The sequence below is a fragment of the Coenobita brevimanus genome, unplaced genomic scaffold (genome assembly GCF_032717465.1).
Source record: "Coenobita brevimanus isolate Jiangsu-jjx unplaced genomic scaffold, ASM3271746v2 jjx.HiC_scaffold_2585, whole genome shotgun sequence".
Taxonomy (NCBI): Eukaryota; Metazoa; Arthropoda; class Malacostraca; order Decapoda; family Coenobitidae; genus Coenobita; species Coenobita brevimanus.
In genome coordinates this window covers 9,365-27,193 of record NW_027643528.1, presented here as the reverse complement: position 1 = coordinate 27,193, position 17,829 = coordinate 9,365, and the positions used below count along the sequence as shown (strand labels likewise).

The following is a 17,829-nucleotide window of genomic DNA, read 5'->3' as shown; positions in this document are numbered from 1 at the left end:
CACAGAAATTTGTTAAATCAATGAAGCTAGTATGGTAAGATTTTAAAGATTCTTTGCACAGATTCTTTTGAACTTGAAAATTTGAAAAAGTAAGTGAGCTCTTTTCATGATCTGAAATCAGATCAAAGCTCGATATCCGACCCTGTGTAATTTTATTTTATTTTGTGTGTGTGTGTGTGTGTGTGTGTGTGTGTGTGTGTGTGTGTGTGTGTGCATGTATGTGTGTGTGTGTGTGTGTGTGTGTGTGTGTGTGTGTATATTTATCTAGTTGTAGTTAGTGGTAGATGGTGGTGATCATCATCCACTCACTTGATATAGTACTACCTACTTCTTCCTTAGCCTTTGTCATTCTTTTTCTGTGCCTGCTCTCCTCTTTTCCTATTTCTCCCATCTTTCCTGTCACTTCTTATTACTTTTTTTCCTTTACAGGTGGCTTTACATTGAGTGACAAGCCAAATGGTTTCCTGTAAGTCAAGAAACCATTAGCAGCGCTGGGTGGTAACCATATAACCAAACCATACATGCCCCCTACATGTCAACAAGTGGGTTGGTGGATGGTTAGTGCCCCTTCTTATAATACAGATAACTCAAAGTCAAATAGCCACCCCTTATAGGATTGTAGCATCTGGCAATGGATAGATAGATAGATTTATCTAGTTGTGATATACAGGAAATGAGCTATGCTCGTATGGTCACATCTCCATTTCTCAACCAGTTAATCTTTGCTTTAACCTCATTTAAGTTTTTGGAGTGGATGATCTCTTTGTCCTAGCTATTCCACAGGTCAGTGCATCTGTATGTAAAACTGTATGTTTTGATATCCTTCAGGCAACTTGCCTTTTTCAATTTCTTTCCATGTCTTCGTGTTCCTCCCCCATCCCATACAAACAGATCATCCCTGTCATTTGTGTTTACTCCCATTATGGCCCTGAACACTGCAGTCTTGTGTACCCCTCTCTCTTCTTCCTTCTAAGTAAGGCAGACCCAGCTTTTCTAGTCTTTCCTGGTATGATAGATCTGCCAGACTGGTGACCACCTTTGTTGCTCTTTGTGGTGACCACCTTTGTTGCTCTTTGTATTCTCTTGATATTGTTTATATCTTTCTTTATATGTGGGGACCTCAACACTTCCTCATATTCCAGCCTTGGGTAGATCATAGCCACTACCAGTTTTTTCATAATCTCCTCATCTATGTATTGAAATGCCACTCTTGTTTGTTAGGAGCTCGTATGTCCGTCTGACAGTCTTATTAATGTGTTTTTTGGGAGACAAATTATCCTGGACCAACACTCCCAGGTCTTCTCTTCTCTTGCTTTTGTGATTGGGTCCTTTCTCTTCGAGTAATTTAGTGATGGCCTCCTAGTACTTTTACCCATTTCCAATATTTTGCACTTTTTTACATTGAGTTTCATTTCCCATACCTGGCTCTAATCGTAAATCCTGTCCTGATCTTCCTGTAGCATTTTACATTCCTCTTCAACTTCTACTCTCCTCGTGATCTTTGTAGCATCTGCAAACTTGAACAAGCTTTCCAGGAGTAGGCTATAAAAAAACACAAGTTTATGAATGGGAGGCATGTTTTAAGAAAGGCAACATGTCAGTCCAAGACTCTCCTTGTCCTGGCCACCTTTTGACCTCTCAGACAGATGAAAGCATTGAGAAAATTTGACAGGCAAGCCTGGAAGATCACTATTGATGAACTACTGGAGGCCACAGGCATTTCTTGGAGTTCATTTCAATGGATTTTGACACAATATCCTTGCATGCACCAAGTCTTGGCAGAATTCATCTCCCGTCATCTAATGGAAGATCAAAAAACAAATCGTGTGAATGTGTGTCTGATCTTGAAAGAACAGTTGAGTAATGACCCATAATTTCTTTCAAGTGTTATCACAGGTGATGAGACCTGGGTTTATGGGTGTGACCCTGTAACAAAGCAACAGTCCAGTCGGTGGAAGACGCTAACATCTCCAAGGCCAAAATAAGCATGTCAGGTCAAGTCCAACATCAAGACTGTTAGTCTTGTTTTTTGACATTGAGGTAGTTATTACAAAGAATATGTTCCCTGCGGACAGACTCAGAACCATAATTTTTACATTACAGTGCTGAAGCATCTGTGGGAGAGCATCAGGCACAAACATCGAGAGAGTGATGCACCCAGAAATGGTTCTTGCATTGCATCACAACAAAACTCCATTACACACACTGCAATGTCAATTCTGCAGTTTTTGGCCACAAACAGTCATTGTTGCTCTGCACCTCCCGTCATGCTCACCGGATCTCTTTCCCTGTGATTCTTTCTTGTTCCCTGAAATTAAGTTATAAAGAAAAGGTGGAAGATTTTACAACTTACAAGACATCCAGGAAAAAAATCCAGGAGTCTCTGGACAAGGTGACAAAAGAAAACTACAGGAAGTGTTTCCAGGAATGGGAAAAGTGCCAGGACAAGTGTGCAGAGTCCCATGGGGACTACTATGAATGGAACTAAAATGGATTTGCTGTAAGTTTTGTAATGAAGGTTTATGTTTACAATTCCAGGAAATTTGGGGTCTCCCCTTGGATGTGAAGAGTCCTGTACAGTAAGCCCTCGAAATACAAAAACCCGAAGTACGAATTTTCGATGGTACAAAATCGATTAATATAGGACAGATTCCACAGTACGAAAATATCTGTCTCGATGATACGAAAATCGATACTCGATACGAAAGGAAATGCAGAGATAGCCCGATTATCCAGACTATATGATGTGAAGAAGTGCCTGAATAGTCTGAAATAACGATTAATCTGGCGGAAACAAAACACAAGTACTGTTAGATTGATTTATTTACCGGTAAATGTACAATGATAGACACAACTATCTTCCCAGTTCAGTCTGAAGAAAATTTACACCAGGTGAAATACAATGAAAACCCTGTTTCTACTAGTGCGTGTTTCAAATGGTTCGATTTTTCCACGCTGTATTCGTCAGACTTTGGGAAGATACTTGCGTCATTCATTGTACACTTGAAGCAGCAGAAAGACCTTACCAATTCAATTCATAATCCTCCAGCTTGTTTCTGTAATTTTCTGACAACTTTCAGTTTGGCAAATTACTTTTTCTTGCTGAAATATTTCCTCCCCGTTATTATCGTCACTTTCCCCTACAATTGTTTCCAGCGCAGTGGAAGAAACTCAGCGTGCTCAAAGGTGGATATCGTTTCCCAGTTTCCCAACTGGAGGTTAGGTTAGGTTAAAATTATTAGGTACAGATAAGCTCGGTTAGGCCAGGTTTAGTTAAACACTTAGGGAAGAACAGTCCTTTCCGCCATTATGTTAACGAAATAAACGAGAGTTGTCACACCAGAACAGCTGAAAATGACGGGGAAACAGATTTAATAAGAAACTTTTACTGTATTTACCAACCCAGAAATAATCTGAAAAATACAACCGACTATCAGGAAGAACTGATTTGGTAAGGTGCTCTTACTGCTTAAAGTAACACATATGTTTAGCCCCCTCAGTGGCTGTGGGTTCAGATATTTGCGTGCTCCCGTGGTCGGCCTTGGGACCATTTTTTCAAAGTTCTAAAATCAATTTATTTTTCTTACATGTGTGAAAAGACACCTCTGGCACACCTGGCTTTTTTTTTTTTTTTTTTAATTATTTTTCCCCTAAACCCATCCTGTGAGTTGCTATGATTCGTGTAAGAATTAATAAAATTAGGATGCGTGTTACATCAGCATGTATACATTGACCGAAAACATCTGGGACGAAATGAACTGTGAACGCCAGACTGCTTGAGGTGGTAGAATAGGGTCGTGTAAACACACCAGTGACCCTCATTCCCCTCCCGTAATTGCTCGCAGTTTTTTTTAGCTCACCCTAACTCAACGTCACTGACACCAGTACAGTAAGGCGTTGTTCAGGGCCAGCAGCTATGAAAGCGATATTGGGAATACATTATTGTTTGTATCAGTCCTCTCTCTTTCACACATACACTTAAGAACAAACAATAAAATGAGCAGTAAATCTACACTAACTCAAAGGAGCAGAAATAACTGTGCTCAGTCGGTCCGAAATATATTGGGAAGAGTGATACCGAACGAAGAATGTGGAACTGAATGCTAACCTACGAGAACATGTGGGATGAAAAAGTAATTTTTTTCTGATTAGCAAATACTTTTGTTCCATATCGTCTCTTAAAATTGTAAAACCCATAATCTTTCGTGTAAGCATACAGCCTAAAGACCTTACCAATTCAGTTCATATTCCTCTAGTTTGTCTTCTATACTTTTCTATTTTGAGGGTGGTAAATTATGTTCCCTTGCAGAAAGAAACTTACTCAAAATTAGGACACATGTAACATAAGCATGTTAAACATTGGCGAATACATCTGGAGTGAAGAGAACGCCTGACTGATGGTATGGTAGAGTAGGGTCATGTACACACACCAGTGACCTTCGTTCCCTTCCCGTAATTGTTCACAGTTTTTTATAATGCCCTAACTCAACGTCATTGACACCGAAACAGTGAAGTGTTGTTCAGGGCCGGCAGTTATGAAGGGGTTAATGGAATACTGTATGAAAATTCAAAATGGGCGCGGTGCATAGCGCCGCACTCGCTTGCCGAGAGAAAACGAATTAACCCCTCTCTGGTAAACAAATTTTTGCGCGCTTCTCAGTTGAGTCCACGTCCCTCATCTCTTCACAGCCTTACTGTACGAGAGGATACTTTCGCAGCCCTTCACCTTTTCGTATTGTTCCGCCATGCCTCCCATGTGCCTTGCATCATCTCCAGCATTGGGGGAGCAGCACCGTACTCTAATTCTGGAAAGGAAATTGGAAATTACAAGACCCCATAAGGAGGGGCAGGAAGTCTCGGAGATTGGGCGTGCTTTAGGCGTTGCTGTTTCCACCATTGGGACTGTGACGAAGAAAAAGGAGATGTACAAGAATATGGCCACCTCTTTCTCTACAGTTGTATACAGGTATTGCTTACTTCTTAACAGAGGGGAGTGAAGTTTAGGTGGGGGCCCGAGGGGGTCCTGGAACACATCCCCTCATTTATATGTATATTTCAATGGGGAAAATCGTTCCGATATATGAAATTTCGAATTACGAAAGTTTTTTTTGGTCCCTATCCCTTTCGTATATCAAGGACTCACTATACTTTCTTTCACCATTTCAGGTTCCTATCTGACCCCATCTTTAACCCTTTAACCGCGGGTGTCATTCCAGAATGACGTTGCAAAAACTGGACCAAACCGCGGGTGTCATTCTCGAATGTTTGTGAATATTTTGAATACCCCGCGTTTTTTCCGTGCGCCAATTGTTTCAAGGGAGAGTAGCTATTAAGTTCTTTCACTCCAGCCGACCCCCACCTCCCTCTTCCCCCCCCTGGGGCCCCACCTCCCACCCCCTGGGCCCCCCACCCCACCCCGGACCAAACACGCATCAGTATCTGTCCAGCTGTGTGAGTGACAACACTGCTGATGTGATAGTGAAGTGCAGGCAATTACAGTGCCTTTTACCTGCCTTAGTGAACACAGAGTGGGTGTTTATCGCATGTACAGTGTTCATATATGTTTATAGTATTATTATCAGAATGAGGTTGGCATTTGGTAATGGTGTGTGAGCGAAAAATAGTGATTACAACACCACTGATATGGCAGTGAAGTGCAGGCAATTACAGTGCCTTTTACCTGCCTCAGTGAACACAGAGTGGGTGTTTATCGTATGTGCAGTGTTCATATATGTTTATAGTATTATTATCAGAATGAGGCTGGCATTTGGTAATGGTGTATGAGTGAAGGTAATGGTGTGTGAGCGAAAAATAGTGATTTTACACCCCTCACTTCTAACGGCACTGCCCGTCCTGTGAAAGTCAACAAAGTCATGAAACCTACATCAATGGAAAGCTGAAGGTTAGTACTTTCTAATGGTACCTTATTTTTTTCTCTAGCTTTATTCTGTGCAGAGTTATTAAGGTTTAAAGGTTTGTTTACATTTGGCTGAAACCCCCGCGGGAGAGGACAGTCAGACCAAAACAATACCCGCGGTTAAAGGGTTAAGTGGGAAAATGATTCTAAATGATAATGATAAGTTTTATGTTACTTCATGCTGTGTTACACAGAATGCTAAAATTCTATCTATCTATCTATCTGTCTATTGCCTGATGCCATAATCCCGTTAGGGGTGGCCATTTGACTCTGAGTTATTTGTTTTACAGGAAGGGGCACTAACCCTCCACCAGCCCACTTGATAACACGTAGGGAGCACGTAATTGTTTGGTTATATGGTTACCACCCTGCGTTGTAAATGGTTTCTTGGCTTACAGGAAACCATTAGGCTTGTCACTCAATGTAAAGCCACCTGTAAAGGGAAGAAAAACAATAAGAAGTGACAGGAAAGATGGGAGAAATAGGAAGAGAGGAGGGCAGGCACAGAAAAAGAATGATAAAGGCTAAGGAAGAAGTAGGGAGCACTACATATTCACAATACAGTAAACCCTTCATAAATTGAACTATATGTGGATCTAGGGTAGTTCAACTTACAAATTTTTTGACTAACTGGAAATAATTGTAAAAAACTATATTACCCCCCTCCCCCTCAGTAATCACCAGTTATGTACAATTACTTGTTTATTAACACTAAACTAAGGAAGCATTCTAAAGCAATAGAAATAAACATTTTGGCACATGTTATAGGCTAGGCCAGGATAGGAGGTTGCATAGGTGGAGGGATGCAGTAGTCACTTAATTACGTAAAGTTCTGCACTTATATACTTCACTTTACAATCAGTTGAACTAAAATGTAACACTTGGGATATAATAAACTAAAATGTAGCACTTGGAATATAAGAAAGTAAAATGTAACCTTTTGAATAAACACGATAAGTCATGCCTCAGCCAGAGTTTGACTAGCTGGAAACTCTGCCTTCTGCAGGGTCAACGTATCGAGGTTTTACTGTACTGTAGTTCTGTAATGTCGTAACAGACATACAGTTGTATCAGTAGTTTTCATTTATTAGCCCCTTTAATCATGATGCTGCCTCTCAGCTTTTCTTGCTGTATGTATCTGTAAGCTGGGTAGAAATATAGAGGATTGAATACTGTCTTCTGCACAGGATCCACAGCCTGGTGAAACTTCAAAGATGGCTGCAAACCGTGCTCTTATGTTTGACATCTCCTTCCTGCTGTTGTGTCACATTGTCCAGCTGTATGGAATTGATGTAAGTAAGCTCTCTTCTCTATTCTGTAGAGGTCGTCTTATATATCTTTGTTGTTTGATAATACAAAAACATAACTTGTACAGCAGTCTGATGATTAACTAAGAAGACTTTATTTTTATTATTATTATTATTATTATGATATTTATTTTTTCAATTTATTTTTTCTTTTGGCACCTGGTGATTTAGTGGGAAATTACGGTGCTCCAATCGGATTGAGCTGGCGAAGGTTTATATCCAAGGGATGGTTGGGGTTTATTACTCATGTAATGCCACTTAGTGATGAGTGAGGCCGGTCACTCCCATCTTAAATGTCAGGACCAATTTGCCTAGCCCCGGGTTCATATGCTTCTCATGGGGCAATGTAGGATTGGATGATGAATGAATGAGTGATATTTATTTTTTATTTTTTGCTACTACCAGTCATTGTTGTACAGCTTAAGAAAGATTCCTTACCATGAAGGAGTAAAAAAAATCCCAATTAACCTTCTCCATGCAATAACACAATTTGTACTTAATTCATGTTACTGTTAGACTATAATAGTTTGCTAAGGAAAACCCATTGTGATGAATGGGTTGAGATAATGTAGTACAGTAGTATCTGTTCATAAGCTTTAACCCTTTGGAGATGGGATGTTTCCATCAGCAGAGTGAAATTGGTAACAACTAGCATAAAATTATTAAATGTCCCAGGTCTCATTTGTCCTTTTTGGCATAAAAAGCATCTTTTATAACAATACAGTTCTGTAATTTGTTATACTTGAAAGAAAATTCTGCATTTGGAGGCTGCAATAGGATTATTAGTACATTAAAATGTGTTAGCGGCATAAGAACTAACAGTCAGGAATAGGAGCATTGGGGTGGTAGGTGGGGGCACTCAACATCCACTCACTCGATGTAGTGCTGCTCTTGGGTGGCTACCCTTTCCTCTCTTCCTTCGTTGTTTCCTCTTATGTCATTCTTTCCTCTTCCTTCTGTCTTTGAGTGACAAGCCAAATGGTTTCCCGTACACCAGGAAACCATTTACTATGCTGGGTGGTAACCATATATCTAGACTATGGCACCTGGTGGTGTAGTGGGTAATTAAGGCACTCCAGCCTGATTGAGCCTGTGTCAGTTCATATCCAAGGGGTGGTTGGAGTTTATTGCTCACGTAATGGCATGCAGGGCAGAGTGAGGCTTGTCACTCTCATCTTAAATGTCCCAACTTACCTTTCCCGGGCTCCTACGATCCTCATGGGGCAGCACAGGTTTAGATGATGGATGGATGGATGGTATGTGGAGTATTGTAGATTGCATAGGATAAGAAACAATGAAGTCTTGGCCATAATGACATCTCCACCTGCCATGTGGGGTTATGGACAGCATTCTGCATGGCCATAAAAACTAGGACAATAAATCATGTGGGTCAGTCAGCCAGAGTTTGTCATAGGCTGTGCTCCCTCCCTCACTCAGCAGTGTGGGATCATTCTGACATGTGTAATATTAACTTTAGTGAAGCCCACTTTAAAGTAATAAATACGATGTGGGTGACTCGGCGAGAGTTGTCATAGGCTGTGCTCCCTCCCTTACTCAGCAGTGTGGGATCATTCTGATATGTGTAATATTAAATTTAGTAAAGCCCACTTTAAATTAATAAGTTCATGCTGTAGAGAAAATCTAAGAACATTGGAATACATTTGTTACGGCAGAAGATTATTTTCTTCTTATGCTTTTCTTGATGGAAATAACAAGTAGAATGATCTTCCTTTCTCATTCCTACTTCAGGTGGTGGTTTCAGAAAAGTGTGAAACTTTTGTGGAGCAGTGGATGAAGGAGAACATGCCAGAGCCTGGCAGAGTCAAGGCACCTCTTGTGGCCACACGCACTGACCAGAGTGCCGTTGAAGAGTTCATCAGGGAGGTCAGTGTAACAGATTTGGAGCATAAGTACAAGTTAGTCGATTCATATGTGTTAAGTTTTCTGATTTCACAGTCCTTTGAATTGTCCACAAAGGAGGCACACTAATACTAAAACTGTGGTTATTGTGAAGGTACAACCAAGTCTGTTCCTATCAGAAGAGGATCCAAGTTGGGTAAAACCTATATCATCACAAACACAGTTTTCTGTGTATGTTTATAATTCATCTGATGTATTTTATATATGGTTAAGCGTGTGTATGTGTGTGTTTTCTGTGCTTTTGTCTCTTACTTCGGTGTTTGCAGTAGTCAAACCCCGATATGTGATCCCGCAATAAGTGATACCCAAGCTTGATGATGTGGGTAGAAATACCACCGTACCCCACCTAACAATGGCTGAGATCCGGTTTTGCAGTGTGTCCTGCTTTGTATCGTCCGGGAGCGATGGGCTCAAAGTTTAAATCACACACTTTTCCGCAGCAGACTTAGCCCGCCCACTTGCCAGGATGCGGGAAACACTCGCGCAGCCGTGCACCCATTGCTCACCCCCGCATGAACCCATATTGCTCTTCTTACACCGCCCGTCACTGAGTGAGGATCTCTCTTACGCTTGCTTTCCCCACATCGTGTTGTATCACCAATATTGTGCAAGCTGCTGTCGTAGTGCCTCGTAACTGTGTCCCAGGAGTACTGTGAGTAGGACAGTGATACTAACCGTGTGTGGAGTGCGATTTTTTGTTAATTTTGACCTAATTGATTGTGATCATGTCTGGTAAGGGCATTGCATGTGGTGGGGCTAGTGGTGGTAGTGGTACCCCTAGTTGGGGTGGTAAGCAGCCTGCTAGTGTTGGAGCTGGTGATGTTCCCATGAAGCGCCCTCGTAAAGCTCTGTCGGTTGAAGTGAAGTTAGACATTCTAGAGCACCACGACAAAGGCGAGGGTGCATGTGCTGCCGCACTTTGCAGCAGTTGGTGAGGGTATGTGCCAGCGACGACAGGACGATGGTCCAGTCATTCTGGAAGGGTTATAACATATGCCATGCCATCAAAAACATCGCAGCTGCATGGAGGGAAGCAGGCCAGCCCACCATGAGTGGTGTGTGGCAAAAGCTATAGCTGGAGTGCATACATTCCTTCACCGGCTTCCCCAAGGGCATGCAAGCACCGCTGGTAGAATGGGTGCTGTAGGACATTGTGCAGCTGTCGGACAAGGTGGGCTTCGGGGAGGTTGACAAGCAGGAGATGGAGGAGGTCCTGAACAACCACAGGGAGAAGCTCAACAACGAGGAGCTCCTCATTGTGGGGATTCAGCGGGGGCACCAGGAGGCAGAGGAGGAGAAAGTCACTCCTGAAGTGTGAGCCCTTAGTATGAAAATTCTGATGGTGATGATGGCCAAGGTTGACACGGCCATCGCACTTGCATACTCACGACTCTGTCTCAGGACAAAGCAAAGGCACATCAGATCAGCTGGTGGAGGGGATGAAGGTATACTGGATGATGCTGGAGGAAACGAAGAGGGCAGCCAGGCAGACTACCATCATTGCCTTCTTCAAACAGGCCCCCACCATGCCAGTGACCTGTAGAGGATCTCTCCAGCCCTTGACCAGCGGAGAATCTCCCCAGTCATCATTCAGCAGAGGAACACTGAGGGCTTTCTCCCGCCGAGGACATTGTGCTCAGCCCCTGGGCCCGTACTTATAAAAACTACATTATAGTTAGGTGAAAGTCATAAATGTGAGACTTAAGGAGCACCTCATCATAACTAAGTTGAGACTTTGTTAGGTCAAAGTCACAAGCTGCTGAGTTAGCGGTTGGCGCTGCGTAGCACTTGAGAGTTTCGAAAAATGAAGAAAAATCTAAGAAAGCAACAGAGAAAAGATGCTACAAAAAATCAGAAATTACTACAATATTTTCTTAAATGTTTTCAGGGTAAAGTAAACAGTCAAAGGCTTTTCGTCTCATTAACTCTCCTCCTCTTACTGACTCCCTTCAACCTCTGTCTCTTCGCCGCACTGTTGCATCTTTATCTCTTTTCTATCGCTACTTTAATGGTCTCTGCTCCTCTGAACTGTCTGCTTGCATTCCTCCACCTCTACGACGGGCGCGTAGCACCCGTCTAGCAGCAAACTCTCATCCCTTTTCTGTCCAACTCTCTAATGCAAGAATTAACTGTTACTCCCAGTCTTTTATTTATGCAACAGGTCAGCTCTGGAACTGTCTCCCTCTGTCTGTATTTCCTGCTGCCTATGATCACCAGGCTTTCAAACACAATGTGTCCAGGCATCTCAAAATGATCAGTTCTTGAATTTGGCTCTCTATTGTATTTTGTTTTTCTCTTGGAGGGAACTGTTACTGCGGGCTCATGGCCTTTGGTTCCTTCTTCCTCGCATTAAAAAAAAAGAAAAAAAAAAAAAAAAAAATGTCATTTTTGAGGAATTATTAATTTACCACTTTGTGTTGTGGACGAGGACATGTTGCCTCTCCACACCACCCTGTAAACAAACACCACCACCGCCATCCAAGCATGGAGAACTCCAACAGTGTAACAAGCAAACTTTGCAGAAAGCAAAATTGGACCCCGATGCCACATATAAGCTGGCACAGTTGTATCTTGAGAACATACACATGCTGAAGGGGGTTAAAGCCTTGTTTCTTGCCATTGGTCTTGTTAAGGTCTCCCACACCAAATCGGTCACAAAAATTATGCCTGCACGGTCCAAACAATATCTCTTGACCAGTTCTGCATCACTTAGCTCGTTAAGCACATCTTTCCTTTCACGAAAACGTCTTGGTTGGCGCTGGCGAATTTGTTGTTGTTGTGGTGCGGCGGCCATCTTTACTGTTATGATCGAGTCATAAGCCGCGTCCGAAGTGCTATAACCACTCGGGAGGGGTCTTAAGCTATGACTCAGTTTAAGTCGAACATAAGGACTTATGACTCGCTCCTATGAATTTAGGACAGACATTCGCCTTATGACTCAGTCTTAGTGTTTTATAAGTACGGGCCCTGGTTCTGGACCTCACCTCAAGCCGATCCCCATCTTCCGCGTCACCTGAGTTTCCACTGCTGAACTCAGCCACTCCATCACTATCTTCCTCGCCTTAGCCTCGATCTCTGGCACCGCTTCGGCCACTGTCTCTGTTTCCCTCGCCACCATGTGAGCCACTGCATCTATCTCTTTGCCTCACCACCTCAAACAGTCATCACAGCTGTCTCCCTTGCCACCTTGTCTGCCATCGCATTGCATCCCATCGCCACCTAGTGAGTCTTCGCATCGCACCCCATTGCCACCCCCAGAGCCATTGCATCAGTCTTCCACTACCATCATCCCACCTCGCCAGGCTTCCTTCCCCTCTGACCCTCCCCTGGAGATGGGGTTTGAAGGCTTTGAGGAGGAGGAGTGAGTGCTGAGGAGCATCACATGTACCCTAGCCTTGGGGGAGATAGCAAGGATGACGACCAGGACCAGACATGGACTCACAAGACGTAAGTGATGATAGGTATATGATATTTTTTATTTTTTATGATTTTCAGATTTTATTTGTTGGTTTTAGTGAGTTACTAACAGGTTTCAGACTTAGGTTAGCTTGCTTTACAGCGTTAGGCCATTTAGATTGCCTAAATACCTTATTTTTGGACTCATTTTGGTGGGTTTAGGACTTGGTTGTGGGGAATCCCAAGGCTCAAAAATGCATCCCTATACTTTACATGTTAAATCAGCCCCGATATGTGATACCCCACTTAGCTTTGGGGTTTTTCTTAATGCATCACATTGTTAAACCCAGGTTGACCTGTACTATTATGCAGACTTGTGAATTACTAATTTGTTTGATGTTTCATGCACAGTATTACATCTTTTTGTTGAAAAGAAAAATACAGTTTAGTACAACAGACTGTTAATTTGCACCGCTATTGTGTCTGCAAATTTTACTGCACAACTTGAAATGTGGAGATCACATCATTGAAGCTCATGATATATTGTAATGGTGAAATCCCCCTTTTAAGCAACGTTGGGTCTGGTTAGTACTTGGATGGGTGACCGCCTGGGAACACCAGATGCTGTTGGCATCCCTACGTGTCAAGTGGGGTTGGTGGAGGATTAGTGCCCCTCCCTGTAAAACAATTAACTCTAAGCCCTTGGCCACCCTGTCTGGGATACATGGCGTCTGGCAATGGATGGATGGATGGACCTCCTTTGGTTCTCATGAAAAATTTGTATCCCCACCTGATCATATGTGACATTAATTGCAGTACACATACAAACTCTCGGAACATCACTGTGCATAAAGAAGACTTAATTAGAGTGTACATATGGTTAATTAGTGGTGATCACTTTCCGTGACAGAACGGAGCAGTGTTTGGGAGTCAGGGAATGGGTATCTTTAGATGATGACTTCTGTAGGGTAAAATTGGGCAATTTTGCTGTGTACGGTGGTTTTTGCTAAATACAAACTGCCACCTATGGGATACAGTAATCCCTGTACTATCCGGACGCCCACTTTCCAGACACCCCACTTACCGGACATTATGGGCCTGGACCTTCGGAATCCAAAAATGGCCAAAAAAAGAAAAACATCCCCCCAAAATCCGAATTTTTTCCCACCCGTAATTTGAAATTGCCACTCGGCGCCGAACAGCTGTTTGCACCATGGCTCCTTCACCCCTTCCTTCCTCCCCTCTCCCCCCTCCCCTCTCAGGGTTGCCATTTGGTATTTTTCGCTACCAAATGTGGGCCAATTTGGTATTGAAGAATTTGTTTGGTAATGAATCAGAATAATGCATTACCAAACGGATTTTTCACACGTATGAGGATACACAGGATGGAGATGGTGGATTGTCTGCTCTCTCTGATTAATCTGCTAGCCTACATAACATGAAAATAATCAACATGCTGTTAATTATAAGGAGAGTGATTAATATTCTGTCCATCCATCCATCCATCATTCAATCCTACGTTGCCCCATGCGGAGCATAGGAGCTCGGGGCTAGGCAGTTGGTCCTGACATTTAAGATGAGAGTGACCAACCTCACTCATCCCTGAGTGGCATTACGTGAGCAATAAACCCCAACCATCCCTTGGATATAAACCTTCACCGGCTCAATCCGATTGGAGCACAATAATTACCCACTAAACCACCAGGCGCCAAAATTTGGTTATATGGTTACCACCCAGCATAGTAAATTGTTTCCCGGTGTACAAGAAATCATTTGGCTTGTCACTCAGTGTAGAGTCACCCACAGGCAGAAGGAAGAGGAAAGAATGAAGGAATGAAAGACAGAAGTGGGAGTGTAAAGTCATCCGTAGGCAGAAGGACGAGGAAAGAATGAAGGAAAGAAAGATAGAAGAAGATGGAAGGAAAGAAGGATGGAGGAGAAGACAGGGCAGACACCCGAGAGCAACACTACGTTGAGCGAGGGAATGGTGAGCGCCCCCACCCACCACAACACTTTTATATATAATTAGTGAAGAATAAATGCTTGCTTTATGAATTTGGTAATGAAAAGCTAAATTTGGTAATGAAAATTGAGGAGTTTGGTAATGTGGCTGAGTTTCAACCTTGCAACCCTGCTCCTCCCTCACCACCAGTTACCACCTAACTGTCATCACAAGTGGATGCTTATCACAATGGATGCCACACATGCTCGTTTTTGTAAATAAACAGTGAATAAACTGCAATACCTCGCCTTAGACCACATGGGAATTTACAGTGTTGTGCAGTGTTAAAATTTTAGAATTTAGAGTGCAAAGGATCAGCTGTGGAGTGCAAATTGGTGGTTGAAACTGGCCTGGTGCAATTAAGAGCAGAATGTACAGTGTTAAACAATTATAACTCACATTGCAAAGAATTACTGTAAGTGCAGCACAACACTGGATTACTGTACATACTTCGAGAGCATTTTCACCACTGCCAAAGCCTTAGAGAAGGTGGCCACAGACGTGCTATAAGTACCCTGTACACTGCTGTTTTCCATAACCACTTCTAATTCTTCATTCTCTGGTTCCTTTTCATTTGTTTCATGCTTTATGTCCATTATTGGTTTGAATAGGGTCTGAAATAGGTTTAAATAGGTGCTTTGCATGTCTGGTAGGGAGTTATTTAGGTGGCTTTTAAAGTTAGGCTGGGTTAGGTTCCTCAAGTACTAGTCCAGCAGGCTGTGGCCCACTATCTGGACGGGACCACTTTCTGGACATGCCTATGGCTCTGTCACGTCGGATAGTGGAGGGATTACTGTATATTTCAAGAGCAAGAGTTTACACACCCGATGATGTAAGTCTCGTCCAGGTTGACCGAGTAGTTCACACACAGCAGCACGGCAAAGAAAATAATAGTTACCCTTCCCAGTCTGGCGAGATGAGGTACCTCGCAGAAAGTGACCTCATTACAGTGATTCACCTGTTATGGAAACTGTAATATGACTATATATCTGTAACATAAAGGTATCTATCTATTTATCTATTGCCAGATGCCACAGTCCCGTAAGGGGTGGCCATTTGACTTCGAGTTATTTGTTTTACGGGGAGGGGCACTAACCCTCCACCATTCCGCTTGTTGACACGTAGGGAGCACGTATGGTTTGGTCATACGGTTACCACCCAGTGGTGTAAATGGTTTCTTGGCTTACAGGAAACCATTTGCATGTCACTCAATATAAAGCCACCTGCAAAAGAAAGAAAAGCAAAAAGAAGTGACAGGAAAGATGGGAGAAATAGGAAGAGAGGAGGGCAGGCACAGAAAAAGAATAATGAAGGGTAAGGAGGAAGTAGGCAGCACTACATCAAGTGAGTGGGTGATGGTCGCTGCCACCTGCCACTACATAAAGGTATAACATGGCTTTATGTGTGCAAAAATGTTTCACTTACCATAGGAAAACAAATAATTACAACATTAAAGGAGTAAAAAGCTTTGGCATAGAGATGTAACCCACAGAAATATATGGTAATGCACGGTAAATTTCCAATAACATACATTACTTTGGGCTAATAACATACACACATATTACCATACATACACTAGGTATTGCTACAATAAAAAAGCAAAGTCTTATTTTAGGTTATAAAGTGTAATAAAGCCGAGAAAAGACTCCTTATTTGATGCATCACGCGAGAGTGTAGGGTTGTAGCAGAGAAGGAAGGTGGAGGTAGGGTGGGGAATTTCCGGAGGGAGGAAGTGAAGAGTGTGGAAACATCACTCATTCAAGTAGGAAAGAGAAGTGGTGAGGGATACGTCTCTTGGCAGCCATGTCACGGGAGTCAGGTGAGTGGAGGGGGGGGGCAGGAGGGGAGTCACTGCTACAGCCAAACCTCACCTCTATGCTGTAGTGGCAGCAGGAAGGGTAGAAAGATTGGGATATGTCACATAAGGCATCAACTGAGGGGGTAGGTAGAGGGAGAGAGATGGCAGAGGGGGGGCTAACCCCCCCACTCTGTTTTCTGGAGCCCTCCTCCCTCCCTCTCAACTCGTAGCTGGTGTGGTCTTGGAGCAGGTTACATCAAGTAAGAAGCGGGAAACTTTGAATGCAGTTTTGTATTGCAATTGATCTATTGCGCTTTTTAGGCCAGGGTGTCAGAGTAATGCAAACCCCCATAGGTCTGTTTAGGGTGTTAGGGGTTAAGCCGGGGTATTGCATCTAGGGGTTTTGTATATCGCGATATTACTGTATACGGTATATATACAGTATATATATAGTGAGAGAGAGAATTTGACCTTAAAAATTTAAATTTCTTAATGCATTTACACTTTTTGCGTGGCCTTGAATTCGAGGTGGAGGACAGAGCAAGTTTTGGAGGCCGAGGTCAAGGCCGTGACGCAGAGACCAGTCCTTAGCCCCGTGCCTGATGTGTACTATGGCAACCCTATACGTGGATTCTGAATTAAGAAACATAATTTTTGTATACGTGTGTGTATTGTAAGTATATTTGACAGTTGGATTTTAAAAAATAGATTAACTTATTCTGTGTTATATAAAATGCCTTAAAAAGGAATGGGGTTGATTGACTAGGAATCCTTAGGAATCCTACTACCCAGGAATGATCTGGGGGAAAAAAAAAGAAAAAAAAATGATGCAGAAGTTTCACAGCTGGGCTCCATGCCTAATTGGGAGCCTAATTAAACTGGGCAAGCTTGTATGGCTGTGTGTAATGAGCAGTGTGAATGAAAATTATAAGAGAATAAATAAGAGGAAGTATTCATGAAAGGAAGAAATTGTCAGTAAGTGAATGATGGGAAAGCTATGATATGCACAGTGTCAGGTTCGTGTACTCATGGATGAGTTGGACAGTAGAGGAGTTTGTTGAATGATGAATTAAGAAGATGATTAATGATTATAATTGAAGCTGTCACATATGCTCCTTCTGATGACAGAGGTATTGAAGGAAAGAACAGTTGCAGCCTTAGTGTAAAATAATTTCAGAGTTATACTGTACCTGAATAAAATTTGTGTTTATCATTTTTCAGCATGATGCGATGGAGTGAAGTGTGCCAGGTGGCAGGTGTGGCATTGCATGAGGTAGTGACAGCAGCACAGCAAGAAGCACTTCCACTGCAGCATGTGCTAGAACTCTTACACCGCCTCCGATACCACCTCTGCTGCCTCCCCATATGTGTTGGCACTTGGCTCTGCTCTCATGTCCAGGTCGGTCTGGTCTGGGATGATAGTCTTATTGAATTGATTTTTGCATGACATGCAAGAGCTATTACAAGTTTCAGATACAGTTTACTGTAG

At 42.7% G+C, this 17,829-nt stretch overlaps 1 protein-coding gene across 1 annotated transcript; it reads left to right on the top strand.

Moving 5' to 3' along the window:
• The first annotated feature begins 7,149 nt into the window (after nt 1-7,149).
• LOC145389887 (mediator of RNA polymerase II transcription subunit 24-like) lies at nt 7,150-17,589 on the top strand. The gene is made up of 3 exons (XM_080265012.1): nt 7,150-7,209; nt 8,974-9,108; nt 17,562-17,589. Exons 1-3 carry the CDS (start codon nt 7,153-7,155, stop codon nt 17,577-17,579), a joined length of 210 nt encoding a protein of 69 aa, XP_080121138.1. The 5' UTR covers nt 7,150-7,152; the 3' UTR covers nt 17,580-17,589.
• The last annotated feature ends 240 nt before the right edge of the window (nt 17,590-17,829 follow it).

Coding starts and splice junctions, on each gene's coding strand:
- LOC145389887 (XM_080265012.1), top strand. CDS start 7,153: ATGTTTGACATCTCCTTCCTGCTGTTGTGTCACATTGTCCAGCTGTAT. Junction 7,210..8,973: donor TCCAGCTGTATGGAATTGAT/GTAAGTAAGCTC, acceptor TTCCTACTTCAG/GTGGTGGTTTCAGAAAAGTG.